Source organism: Beta vulgaris, chromosome 4 (assembly GCF_026745355.1).
Source record: "Beta vulgaris subsp. vulgaris cultivar EL10 chromosome 4, EL10.2, whole genome shotgun sequence".
Taxonomy (NCBI): Eukaryota; Viridiplantae; Streptophyta; class Magnoliopsida; order Caryophyllales; family Amaranthaceae; genus Beta; species Beta vulgaris.
The window spans coordinates 21651539-21672266 of record NC_079205.1 but is presented as its reverse complement, the minus strand read 5'-3'; the positions used below and the strand labels follow the sequence as shown (position 1 = coordinate 21672266).

The following is a 20728-nucleotide window of genomic DNA, read 5'->3' as shown; positions in this document are numbered from 1 at the left end:
AGATTATAAAGGTTTTCGGTGGTGATGGTAGTTGTTTGTGGTGGAGATTTTGAGTGGTGGTGGTTGTTTGTGGTCATGGGAGAGGGGTTTGATCCTAAGAAGAGGAATTGAGGTGAACTGTACATATTTGGGAATGCATGAGAGAGCAGTTGAGAATCAAAACCACTAGCAATTGTAGTTTTTCTAGTGATCAGAGAAGGACGAAGTAGAGGAATTGTCTATTTCGAACCTTTCATACCTTTTGAACAGAACTAGTTGAATATTTCTTCCCCATAATTAAATTACTTGCTTAACTCTTGATTTCGAATTTCAAGGGTAATGAGAGGAAAGAAAGATATTTTTATGGATATTGCACATCAATGTTGCGAGAAACATTTACTTCTATTTACATACTCCACGAAAGGAAAATCATGAACAAAGGTTTGCATCAATCTTTCAAATGAGATAGGAAGAATAAATGTTACATTTTTTAAAAATAGTCAAAAAGTTGCATTATTAGAAATATTTTAAAATATGGTAGTTTGAACCCTTTTTTTAAAAAAAAAAAAAAAGGCAACTCAAAAACTAACCTATTGAATTACTCCTATTGCCCAAAGGATATTTAAAAAATGGACAATCTTGAAAGAAAATAAAGGTTAGTAAAGGTGTAAGCGGATTGGACATGATTGGACTTTGCCAAATCCAGTTCAAAGTTTTTTGAACTCGAGAAATTGAATGCAAATTTAATCCAAACTTTTTTTAAGTCCAGTCTAGTCCAAAAAAATCCTTAGGTCTAAATCCAATCTAGTCTGATTATTAAATAATATATTATTTTTTATGCCAATTTGGATTCACAATCTTTTTTCATGATCAAAACATTGAAATTTGAAAAGTTGACTCACTACATCCAGTCTGTAAAGTATTTTTTGCCTTTTCAGTTTTTACATCTCATTTTTGACGTTCTAAGGGTAAGTGCAAGTATTGACCCAAGCAAAATATTCAAAGCAAGGATGTCAAAATGTCCAAAATTGCAAAAGAAAAATGTAAGAAAATATTTTTTGAGTCGTATTTTTTAGGCTAAATATATTATATATTGTATTCTTAAATTATTTTTTTTTATTTGCATTGGACTTATTGGACTCTAAAGGGGTGAGTCCAATCCAGTCCGACAATATTTAGACTCGAAATTTTGAATCCAAGTCCAATCTTAAAAAAATTCAGCCCAATTCAATCCGACAAGTTTAGATTGAAATGGATTGGACTCTGAACTTCTCGCAATTCACTTACACCCACAAAGGTTAGTGGTCATAGCCCTTGTACGTAATCCCCCCGCCATACCTGAATTTAAGACTCGTTGCCATCCCCCATTATAAGTTTACAACTTTACACCAAAGCCTCACAATTTTCTCTCCCTATTCCTAACTTGGTTAGAGTGGTGAAGAAACTACCCATTCAACAAAATTTAGGGACGAACCATAGATAACTAGGTTGAGCAATAGAATATTAAGGACAGTATTGTCCTGTAAAAAAACTTCAATTGAAGCAGTGCACGGTCCTATACGTTTGAACCACATGACAGGCTGACTATTGTCAGCGGAACAAGAGACATCAAAGGGAATTTAAAGTTGTTCACCATCCCTTCAACAAGGTGGTCTTTTCCGGATTGCATTAACAACACTTTGCCTCGATCCACAAAACATGGATTTGGGTAACTCAATTTCCTGGCCGAGGAAGTCGTGGCCTCACTGGTGTCTTTGAAGGACTTACCCTACAGATATCACAACACACATTCATTTGCATTTGCCAAAACACAACAAACTTTCGTTCTGGCATTACTTTCTGAACAAAACAATACCTGATGGGCTGAGTTCCTAAAATCATCCCACTACAGTTCAAAGCCATGATAGCACTTTCCGCCTGCATCAGAAAAAACACAAGGGTGTATAACAAAAGCAAAACGTAAAAATAAGGTAGAAAGCTATAAATTATTCTTCCTCCATTTTCTTATGACTATTGGTCAGATTACCAAGAAAAAAAATGTGGGTTAGATATGTTAAACAAGTGATTTTTTTCACTAATCAATTAGAACATGAGACATCCCCTTCCCCTCCCAAAGAAAGGCTGCAACCCCTTTTTCAGCATTCCTTTATATGCCATGATTGCCATCCACATACTTAAGCAATGCACATCAAATTTCTAATTCAATCAAGGTAATGAATCATCACAGTTTGTCAATAAAAATAATTTACACAGAATGATACTCAACACAATGCTATCACAATAGGAATCTCCAAGGCAACTTATATACATGCAAAACAACACTTGTGCCAGTTTGTCTCACATAAAATGCACTGCACTGACTAAAATAGGCACCATTTGGTCGAATTAGTTACTTTTCTCATTAGGGCATTATAGATATAAAGATCGATACCGACCTTCTGTCTCTTTATCAGATACTTTTTAATATTTGAAGGACAAAATATCATCTTCAAGCATTTCCAAGCACTCAGTGAACATTTAGTCCATTTCGCAGGAGGGCGGTAGAAGTTAATCTAGGGTAATTAGCTAATACAAATGTTTAAGATTAAAGACGTTAGCACTCCCCCTCCTTACACTTTTCTTACTTCACACTTTGTGAAGGGCTTGCATAAAACTTCATCAAGTACCAACACAGAATGATGCTCACCCTATTAGAGTTCACTACATTGGCTTCATCGTCTATATAAGGCTACCAGCAATTAAAGTTCATATCACCTATTAACTGAAAGCCTTGGCATTAATCTAAAGTAGGTGTCGCCAATGCAAGTTTTTACTCCCTAAACTCACCAAAGTCTTTTTGTTTTAATCAAATATCTTAATAGATTACAGAATTCAAAAGTAAAGTTTAGTTACATTAGCCCTAGTTAATGCCTTTTTTGACTAATTAAAGTATTAATTTGTAAAACCATGCATGGCACAGATATTATTTAGTGCTCAGCTGCTTGCGAAACAAAAACAGTACATCAGTTCATTGTAAAAAGGGTGAAATCCAATCAAACTATGTTAACAGATAAATAGCAAGTAAATGAAGCATGAAGTTTCCTCCTCATTGCAGATTTTGCAGGAAAATGGAACTTATGAAGCATGAAAGTTTCCTCCTCATTGCAGGTTTTGCAGGAAAACGGAACTTACCATTGTGAATTCAACAAAAGCAATACGAGTTGAATGCACATTGTCCCCCAAAAGCCTCAGACGAGAAACCTGTGAAAAAAGAACCATATTAGTAAGTACATATGTAGAGGCTGTTCATTTTATGGGAATACTCTGAGCCTGTATCTACTCAGACACACACCTCACCACAAGCAGTCTCAAAGAAAGTCTTAACATCCAACTGAGAAACCTGCAACAGTGTAAATAAAGAAATGTCAAGCAGTACAACCTACGAGTATCACTAATCGATACAAAGACAACTTCTTCACCAAAGCAAGCAGTAAAAAAAAAAGGTCAATGATTCGCATCCGGTATACCTTTTTATCAATATTTGTACAGTAGACAGTTCTTGCACACATCTCTCTCTCATCTTCAGACTGTTAATCATAAAATTTAGAATGTATAGTCCATTACTGTAGACAATGAGGGTAAAACAGCTTATGCAGAACTACAAAAACATGCACCCATACCCTGGGAAGAAACGTAGGATTCACAGGGAGTATTGCAGTTTTGGAAGGCAAGACCCTGACTGGATAGTATCCCAACATTGTCCCACCTAGGCTTAAAGCAGCTCTAGCACCCTCTGCTCAAAAAAATTTAAACAATATGAGCACAAGTGCAAGTAAAGAGAAAAAAAATGGACTTTCCCAGGATGGTCAAGTTGAGGACTTACGCTCATCAGCAAACTCTACAAAAGCAAAACGAAGAACCGAATGAGGGTCGCCACAAATTCGGCAGTCAACAACCTGCTAAGTATCAGAAAAAAAATGCCAAATAATCATAAAGATTTGACTATCCATGCAAGCCAATAAATCACATACACCATTTGCATCAACTACATTAACTTCATAAATCACACCATTGATCCTATTAGCAAAGCATAAATAAGCAGTTCGGCTACATAATTCACTAGTCCACGGGAATTGCAGAAAACCCGTATTCTCCGTCCCATAATATAGTGCTCAGATTCCTTTTTTAGTGTCCTAAATGTTGTGCCTATTTCCTTTTTTATCGATTTATTTTGACTAAACTATCCTTACTTCCTACACAAACTTTACAAAATAACGCTACATTTCTTTTAAATTTTGTGCTCCTATTTATTGTTTACAACATTCCAAAAAACATTTATTGCATTTTGAATTTTTTTAAAGGAAAAAAATACAAGGAACTACTCCCCCTGTCCCATAACATAGTGCTTGTCTCTTTTTTGCACGGTCTCCAATATATACCTTTGACCTTCAATATCTTTAATTCCGTAATAATAAAAAATATAAAAGTTGATATTACAAAAGTACATATTGAGACAAACCTAACAAGATCCGTCATAAGTATGTCTTTTTGTATATAATAATAAGAATATTTAGTCGAAAATTTCAAAGTTTGACCTCAAGAGAGAGAAAAAACCACTATATCATGGGATGGAGTAGTTACAAGACAAGTACCAAAAAAGCACTTCCCTAAATAATTCTTTGGGAAATCCTACTACTCCTTCCATTTTCCTTAATTCCCGTGGAAAATAAGAAGCACTATATTATGGACAAAGGAAGTAAGATGCCACACATAAATATTAATACAGAAAAACTTCTACATCCTTACATTGTGTTTGGGAGACTTGAAAGAAGTTGAAGGGAAAAAAGTTAATAAACACAGCTGCTATGGTTTCGCACACCCTTCAGGATAGATATCACACATAAGATGTTCACATGCTACACTTACTAAACAAAGCTAGGAATCAAAAGAACCCTGGGTCGAGAATGATTTTCACCTATCTCTCAAATACCTTGATAGGTCTAAATCTACACGTGCTCAAAACAAATAACCCTAATATTCTCTGTTCTTTTGTGAATTTAAAAAGAAAGGAAAAGAACATAAATGTTCCTAAACTTCCACCGCTTGTTTTAAATTATGAATCAGCATGTCATAAATTGAAAAGTAGAGAGTACTGAGAACATAGAGTTTAATCCGATTGAAAAAATTCAAACTCATATCTCTCATCACAAACAAATGCCTGTAACCAGATAAGCCACACATATATTACTTCCATAACAAAATCACATAAATAAGACCACACTCAGCACAAGAGAGTCATCGTTGGAAGTTGGCTTTCTTTTTACGATTATCTGACAAATGATATGGTTTTAGCACCAAAGCCATCATAAATGGTAGTTTCACAAAATAATAAATATCAAATATGAGTCCATAACAAATTTTCCATTGTTACGTCTGTAAAGAAAAATATACGAGGAAGTCATATCACTAACTCAGTATGTTATATTTTTCCTTTCACTGCAAAGTAATAGGTGATTGATCGAAGCTTTTACTTTTTGTTTACTATCAACAGTAAGTAGCATCTTCGATACATCAGATCCATCTCCACTCAAATAGAAAAAGGAGAATATATTGTTGGAAGTTCAACTCTATAATACAGCCAGACGATAAACACCAAAAAGAAAAGATCAAGTATGAAAAGAATTAGTCATTAATATATGAGGTGTAGAGGCTGCAAAAGCCTTGAATAAATTTTTTAGAAGCTCAAAAAGAGAGAAGGAACAAGAAACAAAAGATGGCAAGCTTGTAGACTAGAGTATTAAATCATTGAGAAAGGGAGATGAGATATGTTAAGACAGGGAATGCATAGAGTTAACAAAAAAAATAGATAAAACACATACACATACCATCTAAACTGCACAAAAATGATCTTTCACCAGCATCTCCATGATCTGATTTTCTTATCATATGCGACGTACCCAACACTCGGATCCGTACCCATATCCGACACTCCTAGCCAAGTCCAGGTAACATAGATTGCCATGAAGACAAATAGTTTTCGGTACACTTCACGTCAAAAACATATCATTGCCCTGACACTACATACCAATGGTACATAGATTATTGGAGTCATTTCGAAGGAATAAAGTGAAATTTCTATAACTTTCAGCAGCACACATGATTTGTTATTAAAATCTTGCTTTGTGAGTTGTATGACTCCCTACCATGACTGCCGATCAATCATTATGATGCGCCAACTTAGACACAAGAATCTCACTCATGCTTAGTTTTAAAAAGCACGCCTTACGGCGCCTAGGTCCCAGGCGGCCCAAGGTGCACAAAAAATCGCAAACCGCACCTTACACAAGGCGAAGTACAAGAGGCGACATAAGGCACCATAAGGCGGGTGCCTTTTAAAGGCGAGACGCGCAGCAGGAGTCCGCTTTCTGCACCTAGGAGCGCGTGACCTCACGTGCCTTCTTTTTTCTTTTCTTTTTTTGGTTTTTCGAACGTTATACCTTAGAATCAGTTGACACTTTGACAAAAACCCTAGAACTCGAACTGGAAAAAGAAGGTGAGAGAAGAACTCGAATTCCACAGCAGCTGCTCCTCATCGTCGGTCGTCGTAGCCCCTTCGCCGGTAAGTACAATCTTTTTCCTTCTCTTTTTCGTCTCCTGTATTTCTTTTGTCGGCTTCTCTTTTTTTTCTTCTTTTTCCCTTATTTCTATTTTTTCTTCTGATTTCTTCTCTCACCTTTTCTCTTCTTCTTTGTTCTTTCTATCTTCAATGTTCTGTTTTTACTTTTATGAGGCAGTAGTAAATTAGTTTTGGCATAGGAAGCAGCAAATTAGTTTTAATTAGTAAGTAGTGACTAAGTAGGAATTTACTCAATTTACTCATTTTCATTTTCATCCTATATAATTTAGTTTTGAAATATCATTTGAATTGTAGATTGTTGGTTGTTCATTGAGAATCTTTGATGGAGTCGGGTTCAGCTTCTACGAGATCATCAGACACTAAGGATCTGGCTAGGAAATATGGAAAACCGAATCCTAATAATAAGAACAATTGGACTTGTAGTTTTTGTGAAAAGGTAACCAAAGGAGGGGTTTATCGTTTGCAACAACATTTGATAGGAGGTTTTAGGAAAATGATTAAGTGTCCTATTTGTCCCGAACATGTGAGGGAGGAAGTGAAATCATTTATGATTCAAAAGGCACAAGCTAAGATTGATGCACAAATGTTGCCAAACATTCCTTGTTACGATGTTGATGAGGAGGAGGAAGAGGTGGATTGTGAAATTTTGAACACCAAAGGTAGCTCGAGGTAAAAAAGTGGCACATCATCAAATGTTAAAAGGCCAAGAGAAATGAGTCATTTAGAGACATATGTCACTTCTACTCCCCAAGACATTTTTAAAGGTATAAAAGAGAGGAAAGGCATCTTAGGGGTTTGTAACAATAAAGTGAGGGACAAAGCTTGTAGGGATATTGCTAAATGGTTTTATGATGCGGGAATTCCTTTTCATGCGACCACTTATGAGAGTTTTGGTACAATGATGCAATCCTTTGGATAATATGGTCCAGATTTCGAGCTACCTTCTATGCATGAACTACGGGTTCCACTTCTTACGAAGGAAGTTGAAGAAGTGGAAAAGAAAAAAGGAGCATAAGAAAGAGTGGGCAATAAAAGGTTGCTCCATTTTATCCGATGGATGGTGTTATTCGATTGCCCATAAGGATATTGTGAACTTTCTTGTGAACTCTCCAAAAGGATCCATGTTCATAAAATCCATGGATGTTCCCGAAATTGTGAAAGATGACAACTTGTTGTTTAAAATGCTTGATGAAATTGTTGAAGAAGTTGGGAGAAAAATGTGATTCATGTGGTGACGGACAATGCTTCTAACTATGTGAAGGCGGGTAAGAAAGAAATATCCCTTTATTTCTATGTTAGCTCAGACTTGGGTACCCATGTCCGACACAAGTACGTAGCCTAATGTCCGACTCGGCTATTTTTTGGAATTTTTTCTATTTTTTAGCCCAAAACAAAGAGTCCAAGTGTCCCACCCATGTCCGAGTATCGAGGATCCGACACGGATACTTGAGGTGAAATGAAAAGTCCGTGCAACATAGCTTTATTTTGTTTACTTTAACTTTAGTCTTTCAAATATTTATAAATCATTATCTAATAAATCCATGGATATTTGATAAAATTTGTAGGAAGATGCTTGAGACTACAAGACCACATCTTTATTGAACTACATGTACGGCGCATTGTCTTGATCTTGATATTGGAAAAATTTCAAAGGTCAAGATCGCACTAAAAAGGTGCATGTTCATGAGTGGCTATATTTAAAGCTATATCACACTTGTGAACATGATGAGGAGGTTCACAAATGGTCGAAATTTGCATAGGCCGACAATTACAAGATTCGCAACATCTTTCATAACTCTAGCACAATTTCATAAGCAAAGATACAACTTGATCAAGATGGTTACTTCTCAAGAGTGGAATGATTCCAAATGGCCAAAGGAAGCGAGAGAAAAAAATGTTGCATCATTTGTTTTGCAAGACACTTTTTGGAGACATGTTGTTTATGCTCTTAAGTTGATGGGCCCTCTTGTCAAGGTTATCAGGATGGTTGATGCAGAAAGAAAACCACCTATGAGTTACATTTATTAAGCTATGGATAGAACTAAGGAAGCTATTGATAAGACCTTTGCATGCGGCCGGTTATTTCCTCAATTCGGAGTTCTTTTGTGAGAATCTCGATGAGGTCAGTTGTGAAGAAGTTATGAATGGGTTGTTTGGTTGCAATACAAGGTTGACTCTGTATGTAGTAACAAGACAAGATCATTGGAGAGTTGGATATATACAAGAATGCAACCGGTCATTAGGCAAAGAAAGACAAAAGCACCTAGTAAATATATATTTAACATAAGTAAATCTTAATTTTCAACATTTTTGATATCTTAAATATTAATGAATACATTTAAATCTAATAGCGGAGTGGTGGTCTATCTTTGGATCTTCTGCAACAAACCTTAAGAAATTTGTTATAAAGGTTCTTAGCCTCACTTGTAGTGCTACTGGTTGTGAGAGAAATTAGGGTGTTTTTCAACTTGCAAATATCTTTATTTGTATGGTTTTCGCTTTAATACCCTAAAGTTTAATAGCATACTAATGAGCTTTTACTTTAGCTTCATACTAAGAAGCGAAACAGATTGGCACAAGGTCAATTGAATGACATGGTGTTTCTGAAATCTAATCGTGCTTTGCAACTCCGATATGATAGGAGAGACATTGTGGATCCAATTCTCTTAGAGGAGATTGATGATAGCAAGGAATGGCTCCTTGGAAGAATGGAGAACAACTCTTCTGATGAAGATAATGACTTTGTGTATGAGGGTGGTGACTTAGACATGGCGTATAGTTGCTAGAGCTTCGGGAGCTCATGACCTAGTTACGTCACTAGAGCATCAAGGCTAGCAAAGGAAGGTCTGGGATCCTCATCTAGACCTAATAAACTCCACTCCTAGAGATGCTCATAAAGTCACGGTGTTGGATGATGACGACGATGAGGATGACTTTGGAGGAGATGGAGACTGAAGAAGATGAGGGGATGATGATGATGATGATGAAGATGACTTTGGAGGAGATGGAGACTATGAAGAAGATGAGGGGATGATGATGTTGATGATGTTGATGATGATGATTTAGATTTCTAGTTGTTCTATCCCCACTATCTTGAAAACTTTGTTTGCTTTTCTTTCTATTTAGTGCTTTGACTTGTTGTCGTACTTAAGCGATGATTTATGCTTTCTTATATCCTTATATGGGTCTTTAATATAATATCTATGTTGTTTCAAGTATTATAATGCTTCTATGTTTATTTCTAATCATTTTGGCATCAAAGGTGCGCCTCACCCACAGGAGGCGTGCGCCTTCACCTTGCACCTCGGTGCGCTTAGCGTCTTGCGCCTAGGTGCACCTTACGCCTTTTAAAACTAAGCACTCATGTATGGATTCAAAGAGATTCATGTAGATAATTTTAATTTCAAGACACACAACCCAATAAACTAAAGCCCCAATTCTAAAAGCGAACACAAGGATACAGATGATTTATATATAGAGTTATAAAGTATTTTTAAATATTTTCTTACAGAAAATCTTCAAACAGCTTTATTTTTCTTTTTCCCCAGTTTTCATTCATTAGATCTATTGACTTGTAGTATTGATTCTGCTTTGTAAAAAAAAAAAAAGTAGTTTCATATTTTTTATCCAGCAAAATAAAAAATGTACTCCAATCTCACAAAATATCAAAAAGGGACACGTTTCGAGAAAACCCCATGACAATGCCCAAAAAAAAGCCAAAAACAACATTCGCTCCCATAAAGAATTCAACGAAGACACCTAATCACCCAAGAGCCACTCATTGTTGTCCAACCAAATTGCTCAACAGTATAGCCAAAAAAGAATCATGAAATATCCCACATAATTTTGTGCCCACCCGCCTACCAAACATCATGTAATGAATATTCATAAGTGCTAGAAGAGTAGATGCAGCAATCCAATGAATCCCAACATACCAACTAACCTCTACCATAAGTAACTGACTATAGGACAATGCAAAAACTTATTCCCCGTCTCCTCACTGGAAAAGACGAATTAAGCATAAAAGAAGGTACTAAACTTTGCAAAAAATTACAGTTTACTCATCAAAGTTGTAAAAGTTGCACTTTTCTCACTCAAAGTACAACTCTGTTAACTTTTTTGTTAACTTTGAATAAAATCAATAAAAAAAAGGCTGATTTGGCACTTAAACAAGAATTACAATATTTCTCTCTCCTCTTCTCAAAACCAGATTCACCACCTTCCATCCACCACTCCACATCGTGTCATTATTTTTTTAGGATCTTGTTTCTTTAACAACCACCCTGAATTTTCTTTTGTAAATTTTCTCTCTCCTCTCTTCAATTAAACATGAATTCAGACGGAGAAAAGTATGTAACCTCAACCCTTTAAGCTATTAATTCAGACAACAAAGAAAGAGATTCGCCGCAGTCAACGCCGTCATGAATTCCTCTTCCTCCATCTATTCCACCTCTCTCTCCTCTGTCGCGGGATCGACTACTCTCGCCGCCATCTTCTCCCTTAATCAAGCCCTCTCATCTCGATGAAACCGACTCCTTTTGGCCTGCTGGAATTTCTGGTTTGCTCGATGTGGGTTAGTTTCGATTTTCTTGTTTGTCGTTGAAGATTATTTGTTGTATAAGATGATTTTCGGGGTTGGAGTTTGATTTTTCTGGGTTTTGGGTTCGATTTTGGGGAATTTAATTCGTTTTGGTGGTTGTGGGGGTTGGGATGTTCGTTTTTTTTTTTGCTTTTCTTAGATCTGATGTTGGGTTTTGGGTTGGGATGCTCGAATTCTGATGTTTTCGATTGGTTCTTAGCTCTGATTTTGGAGTTTGGTTTGAATTTTCTGGGTGGTTTTTTTATTTGGTTGGTGGTGATTGGTGGTGGTTGGTGCGGTGGTCGGTTAACATGCAGTGGTGAATGCGGGTGATTGGTGATGAAGGTGGTGGTAGGTGGTTGACGGTGGTGAAAGTGGTGGTTGCGTGGTTGTTGGTGGTGAAGGTGGTGAAGGTGGTGGTGGGTGTGGTGGATGGTGGGGAAGGTGGTGGTTGGTGTGGTGGTCGGCGGTGAAGGTGGTGGTCTGTGTGGGTGGTAGTTTGTGTAGATGGTGGGCTGGTTGGTCTAGTGGGGGGAAGGAGAAAGGAAGACATAGTATTTTCGATTGGTTGGTCTAGTGGGGGGAAGGAGAAAGGAAGACATAGTATTTTCGATTTTTTCACCCGGTACCCCTGTACTTTATCAAAATTCATGAGGTATCCCTAATTTTAAAAAAATGCACCACGTACCCTTATTATTTCCACAAAATGCATGAAATGCCCTTAATGACTAACGGTGTCTAAGTTTTTCGTTAGTCATTAACCCTAATTTTCTATTTTAAACCTTAATCCTAACACCTACCTTAACCTTAACCCTAAACTCTAACCCTAACCTTAACCACCACTCCACCACCCTTCCCCCACCCTCCCACCACCCCCTACAGCCTTCCTCCCTTACCCCCCGCAGGCCCCCTTCCTCTACCCCGCGCAGCCCCCTTCCCCTACCTCGCGCAGCCCCCTTCCCCACCCTATCGATTTCTGGTCTAACTCCCCACCCCCGTCGATTTCCATCAAAGTCCCCCCACCCCCGTCAAATCCCATTGAATTCTCCCCAACCTCGTCGAATCCCGTTGAATTCACCCCCACCCTCGTTGAATTCCCCCACCCTCTCTTCTTCCAAAACAAACACATTCTCACGCGAATGGGCTACTGTGTTGCAGCGCCAACAAGCAACAGGTGGTGATGTGGTGGTTCACGAAGAGGAGAGCAACTGAGGGTGAGGAGGAAACAGCGAGATGTGGTGATGTGGTGGCTACGGGGGTTGGTGGGCTACGGGAGGTGCGGGGAGGGGCTACGGGGGTTGGTGGGCTTACGAGAGGTGGCGGGAGGGGTTGCGGCGGGTGCGGGAAGGGGGTGGCAACGGGGGTGGAGAGGAGGGTGGGCTGCAGGGGGTGGAGGAAGGGGTGGTTGGGTAATTAGGGTTAGGGTTTAGGGGGGTTAGGTGTTAGGAATTAGAGGTTAGGTTTAGGGTTTTGGAGTTAGGATTAGAGGGGTTAATTAGGGTTAATGACTAACGGAAACTTGACATCGGTAGTCATTAAGGACATTGCATGCATTTTGTGGAAATAGTAAGGGTACCTAGTGCATTTTTAAAAAAACAGGAGTACCCCATGAATTTTAAAAAACAACAGGGATACCAGGTGAAAAAACCCTAATATTTTTTAGAAAGAGAAATGAAGACTTTATGCACAAATACTTTTTTACTATTATTTAGGTTTTGAGTACCAAAACTGCAACTTCTACAACTAGGGTGAGTAAACCGCAATTTTGGGAAAAGTTGAGTACCCTCTTTCATCCTTAACTCCTGGAAAAGACATAAGGAGCACACGTGAGGAGAAAAGAGCCTTAAAAGCTCTGAGTAGATTATCACAAGTATTGAGTTTCCTCAAACTAGCATCCCATAGAAACTTCATAATCATAGCCTTCAAATAAAAGACAAAAGACCAAAAAGTTCATGATTATACATTTTCAGGTGTTTGCAAAAGGAGTGAAAGGAAAAAGACCCCAATAAATCAACTAACACTCTCCTATAATCCTATCCTAGAAATCAGGAAAAGGATATTCAACAATTTAGCAAGCTCCCTTAAGCCCCAATTCCCTATCATGAGGTTCCCTCCTAAAATGAAAATTGCAAGAGAAATTATCACCATTAATCACCCTGAAAAAAAGATATAGGAGTACAAGGAGGAGGAGGTAATTTCAAGACAAATAGAAAAGGTCCTTAAGAAGAGGCCATTGGTCGTAAAAGTAATCAAGTGCTCAAATCTTTTTCAAAAGGTTAGCAAAAGAAAGGAGATACAAACATAAGGGGTCACACGTTTACAAACACAATTAAAAATTAACAAAGTGGGTGGAAAAGAAATAGCAAACAATAAACTTCTCAAGAAAAAAGACACTAGGGTCGGGGAAGAAAGATATGGACCCTCTAAAGGTTAAGGTCGAACAAACAAAGGAAAACCCACGAATTAGGACTTTTAAAATCATATCTTTCTTCTACCTCCTTCCAAGTTCTAAACATGCAGTCATCATTATGTGTTAAGTGTAAGCAAATAAGATTTTGAATTGATAAGGTAGTTTATATAAGCATATTTATAAGAAAAGGGGAAAAAAGTAGTTATTTGTACATTACATACTTCCTCTAATTTTTATTATTTGCAACCCTTCCCATTTTAGGAATTTGCTTATTACTTGAAACATTGAAATCTTTGGCAATACGTTATCTCTTTCTTTCTCCTAGCACATGGGGGCTCTTTTTTTATCTTTCTCTATCTCTCTCCTGTCTTCTCTCCTCTTTTAGACTATTCAACCACTCTCGTTTGACCTTTTTTGCAAATTCAACGCAAGGCCAATATAGCCATAAGAAATTTTGTTAGATTCATCTCGACATATAACTTCAAAATATTAACTTTTTAAAATATTTACTTATAAGGAATTATAGATTTTAAGGATTAAAGTTATGCATTGGCAAGCGTGCCTAAAGAAACCTTTCAAGTAATATGAAAGGGAGGAAGTATCTCACTGTTGGTAATAAAAACAGGAGGAAATATTAAGCAAGGTTGTTTTTGACAAATGACCTATTTTCTTTTCTTTTCTTTTCTCAGAATAAAAAACAAAATCAGGAAGAGCATCTTTCATCTACAACATGCTAAGTAGATATTAACAGTTACAAAAATAATTTCCAAGTCACAACTACTAAATTCCCTTAATATTCAAATTACGGATTCCTTTGTTTCATTTTATTAAATAGTGAAGATTTACTCCGAACTTGTAATTCACAAAAATCAATGGAAGAGATGTCAAAAGTAAAGGCATTCTCAAGGGGCATAACTAGATTATGTGCACAACAAATCAGGATAGTGCTCCCAATCATTTCATCAACTTACAGCTGAGAAACTCCATTTAGGTTCAATAATTATTTCATTAAAGATCTTTCCTTTATTAATATGAGATGAAAAGGAGAGTGTATCCTGAAAACAAAAAGTAAAACAAAATTTTCACACTACCATACAAATCCATAAGCCACCTTTTCACACATGCCAAAGTTACCACTAAGAGACACATAGTAGTGGCTAACACTAAGAAAATTTGTTCGGATAAATAGAAGCACGAGAACTAAATTAATTGAGGTCATCAGCATTAACTTGTAATCTACTCAAACTACTTTTCCTAACTAGTGAATAAATCTAAGTCAGTTAGTAGCAAGTAAAATGAAGCTTTACTACATCTTTTTCTCATGTGATGATATGGAGAGCCTGATTTGACAACAAAGTTACAGAAAAGACCTTTTACTCTTCAAACCCTAATCATCATCATAACTTCAAAATCCATGTGAATGGCTTGCTGATTTCAGCTTTGCTATCTACATGGTAATAACTCATAGTGTATTTTATAACCTTAGTCCTTAATCTATAAAAAACTACTCTTTCACCAAATTAAAGATAACATAAGTGCATTGAGTTGTTCATAAATTTTCACACATGTAGCCTACCATTGCTGAAAACTATCTAGAACGAGTGCACATACATGCACAGTATAAGTCCAATCCAAAACATCCTTAATAGCTCAAATATATAAGGAAATTATTACCCACAAAGACTATTCTTCTTACAAAATTAGTAAGATGGTTCCTGAACTGTAATTTCAAAGACTTCGCTCAACCTTATTAACACTGAACTCAAATGAGGTTAAGTATTCAATTAACTAAAAACAAATACGTTCTCGTCTTAATACTTCTTAGACATATTTCCATTTCCATTTGATACTAAAAGTCTGGAGACTACACTCTTAATTCCGATGTCAAGATGGACCAATGGTAATCCACAATTTAACAATGGATCCTAACCCAAAACTGATTCAATAATGAACGAACTCATGCAACCCTATTCCTGCAAAGAGGAGAAGGAGCCTTAAGAGGTCTCCCAACTGATAGTCATCACAAGTATTGAGTTTCTCCAAACTAGCATGCCAAACAAACTTCGAACCATAACCTTCCTAAACAATGTAGAGCGAGGAAAACGTTTTCATTATGCTTTTACAGAAGGTGTTTGCGAAAAGGGGAGAAAGGAAAAGTATCCCAACGAATCTGCCAGCTGCACTCTAGGAATCAGAAAAGGAATATCCAACAGTTTAGCAAGCTCCCCCCAGCTCCCACAGCGTCGTACAGGGTTAATGATTTCAGAAAAAAATTATCTTGGACCATATATTCCTGTATTTACCCTCACGATCCTCTATTTATAACTTGAATACTAATTTACCGTGGCCTTCACTAAAGCATTCCTTGATTCTCTCTGGCTGATGTTTCCTTCTCGTCTAAGCTCTAACTTCAATTCTTAGACAAGAAGTTCTGGTTGAGCATCTTAACAGAGATGAAATTATTCAAGATGGCTGTCTTCTTGATGAATCTGACAAAGTCGATAATTGACAGTTTTTTGCGAGATGAACGAAACAAAAGTCTTTATCTATAGCACTTTTATTCGATTTCCATTTTAGGTTTAACTTCCAAGGCCTATTAGCATGTCAAACTCATCAAAGTAATAAAAAGGTATCAAATAGTGAATTACTTTATTTCATTTACTTTCATAGTCAAGATAAACTCCCTTTCTGAATTTATAAAAATCCCTCAAAGGAGAAAAAAAAAAACTCACAAGTAAAGATGCTCAAGGGGATTACCTAGATTGCTGTGCACAACAGATCATGATCAGTGATCCCTGTTATTCTATTGACTTATAGCTAATTGAATCCATTATAGATCTTTTCTTTATATCATAAGATGGTAAAAAGGAGAATCTGACCAGAAGAGAAAAGGGGAAAAAAAAAGTATGAAAACACAAAATTTAGATATGATAATAGACGTCACCCCCACTAAAGTTGCTCAGACCAAAACCATCATTCACCATTTCAGGCATGCCAAAGTTACCGCCAAAAGACACATGGCCATGGCCGCCACTAAAAAAGTTCCAAGTTCGGATAAATAGAACCAAGAGCCAACAAAACGTATTGAGGTCATCAGCATTAACTTACATTCTACTCAAACTATTTTTCCTCACTAGTCCATTAATCTAAGTCCCTTACTAGTGATTGAGCTGAATCTTTTCTATGTTTTCTTTAACTATGATAATGTGCAGATAAAGAGCTAAATCTGGCAACATTGTTATACACATGACTTTCTACTCTCCAGACCCAATTCGTCATCATCACACCAATAATGTAACTTGCTTGTCAAGACTCAAGAGTGACGAAAAACTGATTTCAGTTTTGCTTTCTACATGGTAAGAAATCACTCATTTTAAATATAAAAAAACTTATTCTAAATCCCAAAAAGTGCGTTAAGTTTTTGAGGAGTGTTAACCAATTTATGTTGTACTCCAATGTGTAGATAGCCAATGAGATCCTTTAGATTTTGAACAGAAGCAAATCTGCCAGAGCAAGAACAATGATGTTGTTCTGATCCATATGTTAGTGATAGGAAATATCTTTCAAAATTATACACTTAGCTTTGCAAAGAACAGGTCTGCCAGAGCAAGAAAGAGGACGAAGTTAACATCCATGATAGAATATAAGACTTTTTTGGGTTAAAAAAGACCACATTGGAGACTTTCACCCTTGATCTTCTTGTATTTTTTATGATGCGTACAAAAAATAAGAGCCAGCTTTGCTGAAGAAATAGATCCCCTCCCTCTTGTAAACACAGAAAGACCGTTTAGGTAAGAAAAGATATGTAAAGAACACGCTCCCAAAGGGAGAAATAAGAAAGAAAGATCCTAGCTAGATCATTTCATCCCTTGTAAGTCATAGCTCCTTTCTCATCATAAACAGAAAATCACCACATAGATATAAAGTTTCACCAAATTAACATATACCCAAATGCTTTGAGTTCTTAAGAATTTTTCACACATGTAACATACTTTTGTTGTAACACTATTTAGAATTACAGCAGCTACATGCACAGACCAAATCAAATTCAGGATATCCTTAATGGCTCATAACTCTAGGTTGCTTCGAATAAAGAGAACTCCAAGACACATAATGAACCTGGGACTAGGGATTGTTTATTGTCTTGGAATACAGAATGCTAGAACTAATATAATAAATCACTAGTTCACTACCATCAAATCATTAAGGAAAACCATAAATCATTTGCTTAATGATGCAAGATCAGGTTTCACTTGACCTCACTGTAAAATGCCAGGTCTAATAATTAATCTAAAACTACTATAAGATTTGTAAGAAAAAAAAAAAAAAAAAAGAACCACGAATCTTTTTGTTTAATCTACCCATAGTCATATGAGTAGCGTTGATCAGATTTTCACAGAAGTATAAGGGATTTATTGTCCCGTAACCAATATTTCTTCTTACAAGTTTAGTAAGGTCTCCAAACTATCGATCTGAAGAGTTCAATCACCTTTATAAATACCAAACTCCAAAGAGGTTAAGTATTTAATTTACTAAAACAAAGTTCTCATCTTAATACTTCTTAGACATATTCGATTTTCTAACAACTTGTGATATGATGTATTATAATTTTAAAGACTTTGCTCTCAGTTCCAAATTTCCAATGTCAAAATGGATCAATGGTAATCAACAATTTGAACTATGGATCCTAACACAAAACTGGCTATGATGAATGAGCTCAGGCAACCTCATTTCTAGGCAAAAGGTAGTAGATTAATAATCAGAGACACCGTACTTAAGTGATATTTAGGAGTATTATGCATTGGTTACGTGACCATGAGAGGATAACATTAATAAAGTGTACCATACAAAAGCATCACCATAACATGTGAATGCTTGATTTTGATACACACTAAAGTAAAACAAATAAGTTAAATTCAAATAAAAAAAAATACAGGTAAATAAGTAAGTACATACAAACTGAGCACCAACTTTTGAGTATTCATTGAAAGCATTAGAAGCGGAAATGTAGTCAGCATTCAGCAAAGACACAAGAGGTATAGAAACACTACGCGGGCATTAAAGTTACCTGTCCACAACTACTAAACAAAGCAGCTAATCGCTCTTCAGTGACCTGATTGGAGATGAGCAAAAAGAGGTCTATCACCACAAATTCTTTGAATTCTCAAGAAAACAGGATTTAGAATATCCAAAGAGACAATAAACTGACTTACATGCTGGTCAATGTCAGAGACATATACTGTGCGCCTAATGCTTTCTTCTCGCTGTGCACGAAAAGCTCTTCCATTCATCCGTCTCCTCCCTTGGTTAAAGCTATTCCTCCTCTGCAACAAATTGATCGCATAAAACTAAGAGAAACGATATAAAAATGAATGTCAAGAAACAAATCTACTTGGTGCCAAAATGATTGAACCTCAATATCCTACATGATAATCAATAATTAACCAACATATAGAGCCTAGGAATAACCAGATATTTGGTGCTCTACGGAACATGGATCACTTAATTGTATTGTACCTGAGAATGACGCAAAGATAACACCTAAAGTAAATCACTATCACCTTTTTTAATACCAAGCTCCAAAGAACTTAAGTATTCAATTAACTGAAGTTTAGATTCAATCTCATATTAATACTTCTTAGACATATTTCCATTTCCGACAACTTAACATATTATCCACAAAGTAAGCTCATGTTCAAATGATCAACTTGACAATTCGACACTTCACACATAAACCCATACAGTATGCGCGAACATATATGGCATGAGAGTAAAGAACTAAAAACACAAAAAAGCCCACACTTGCTCAACATAAAACATTAAGTTACTAAGACATCATTTCCACAACCCTCCGACACAAAAAAATGCAGGTGAGTCCTTAGAAGCTACCCATGATCAAAAGAACTATATCACTCAAAACCCCCCAACAACAAAGCTAGAAAAAGCTAAGCAAATTTGCAGTAAATCATCCACATACACACATATAATAAAATCTCACTGACTCATTAAGTGATGCTCATTTCAATTCCAAACCACCAGAATTTCATTCACTCAACAAAAATAAAGCAATAAATTTACATAAAAGACAAAATTAATAATGAAAAACACAAAAAACCCGAATCAAATATAACCCCATCACCCAGTTCCACTGAAGAACTAAAATCAAAAAAGTAAACAAAAACAATCAAAATGCAGAAACAACATCAGCAGTAAAAGTAAAAAAAAAAAAAAAATAAAGGTGAAGAAAGAGAAATTATGAATACCCTCCGATTATTAGGAAAATTATCATTGCTGGAAATTTTATTAAGTGGGGAAAAATTGTTGTGAACCGACTGATCATCATTTTTGAGACGATAAGAAGAGGGTACAAACTCTTTAGCCCAAGGATTCAACTTAGATAAAATGTCGGCTAACTCATTTATATTCTTCTGAAATTCGGTGTTTGAATCACAACTTTTAGTGTCAGTTTCTGAGTTCTGGGTAGGTGAGTTACAATTCTTATTGAACTGATCATCAGAATTCACAACATTTTGTGCAACAGCAGCCATGAAAATTGTAAACGAAAAAAATTGTATGGGTAAAAAGGTGGAAGAAATTACAAGAAATTACAATATAAAAAAAGAAACAAAATTTATGTAAGATTATGTTAGAGGGAGAAAGAGAAAAGAGGGTGGATTCCTTTTTTTCTTCTCTTATTTTATTTTTGCAACAGAAAAAAGGAATTTTACAAGAGAAAACCCATTTTAGGGGAGAGGTAGAAGATGATGATGATGATCAGATATGGAAATCAGAAAAGGAATTTTAAGTTTGATGGGAAAAAAAATGGAAAAATTAAAAAAAAAAAAAAAGTAAGACCCAAAAAGGAGGGGAGTGTAGAAAAGATTCTAGGGTTTTTGTTTTTGGAGGAAAACAAATATGTGGAAATTTTAATGGGGGGTTAAATTATTTTTTTTGGGTGTTGTTTGGTGGGGCTGTTTGTGAAAGGGGAGAAACAGGTGGCTTAGGATTTGGCCTCTTTCTTTCTCTTTTATTGTTCTCTGTGTCAGTTGATGGAGTAGAGAGTTATGAAAGAGTGAATCAGGTGATGACTGATGAGTGTGTGTGTGTGTGTGTGTGTGTGAGAGAGGAGCTTGGTAGAATGGTA

General features: G+C 36.2%; 1 protein-coding gene across 2 annotated transcripts; it reads right to left on the bottom strand.

The window, feature by feature from the left end:
- Positions 1–1430: 1430 nt before the first annotated feature.
- On the bottom strand, positions 1431–20501 carry LOC104907351 (polyadenylate-binding protein-interacting protein 9). Of its 2 annotated transcripts, none has more exons than XM_010696269.4 (10): positions 19848–20501; positions 18798–18908; positions 18653–18697; positions 3842–3914; positions 3639–3751; positions 3486–3545; positions 3311–3358; positions 3151–3219; positions 1835–1896; positions 1431–1747 (listed from the first exon to the last, which is right to left on the bottom strand). In XM_010696269.4, exons 1-10 carry the CDS (start codon positions 20130–20132, stop codon positions 1693–1695), a joined length of 921 nt encoding a protein of 306 aa, XP_010694571.2. In that variant the 5' UTR covers positions 20133–20501; the 3' UTR covers positions 1431–1692. The 2 variants fall into 2 exon arrangements, with proteins under 2 accessions (XP_010694571.2, XP_010694570.2); XM_010696268.4 differs by having other exon boundaries at positions 3842–3917; positions 19848–20495.
- Positions 20502–20728: the final 227 nt, after the last annotated feature.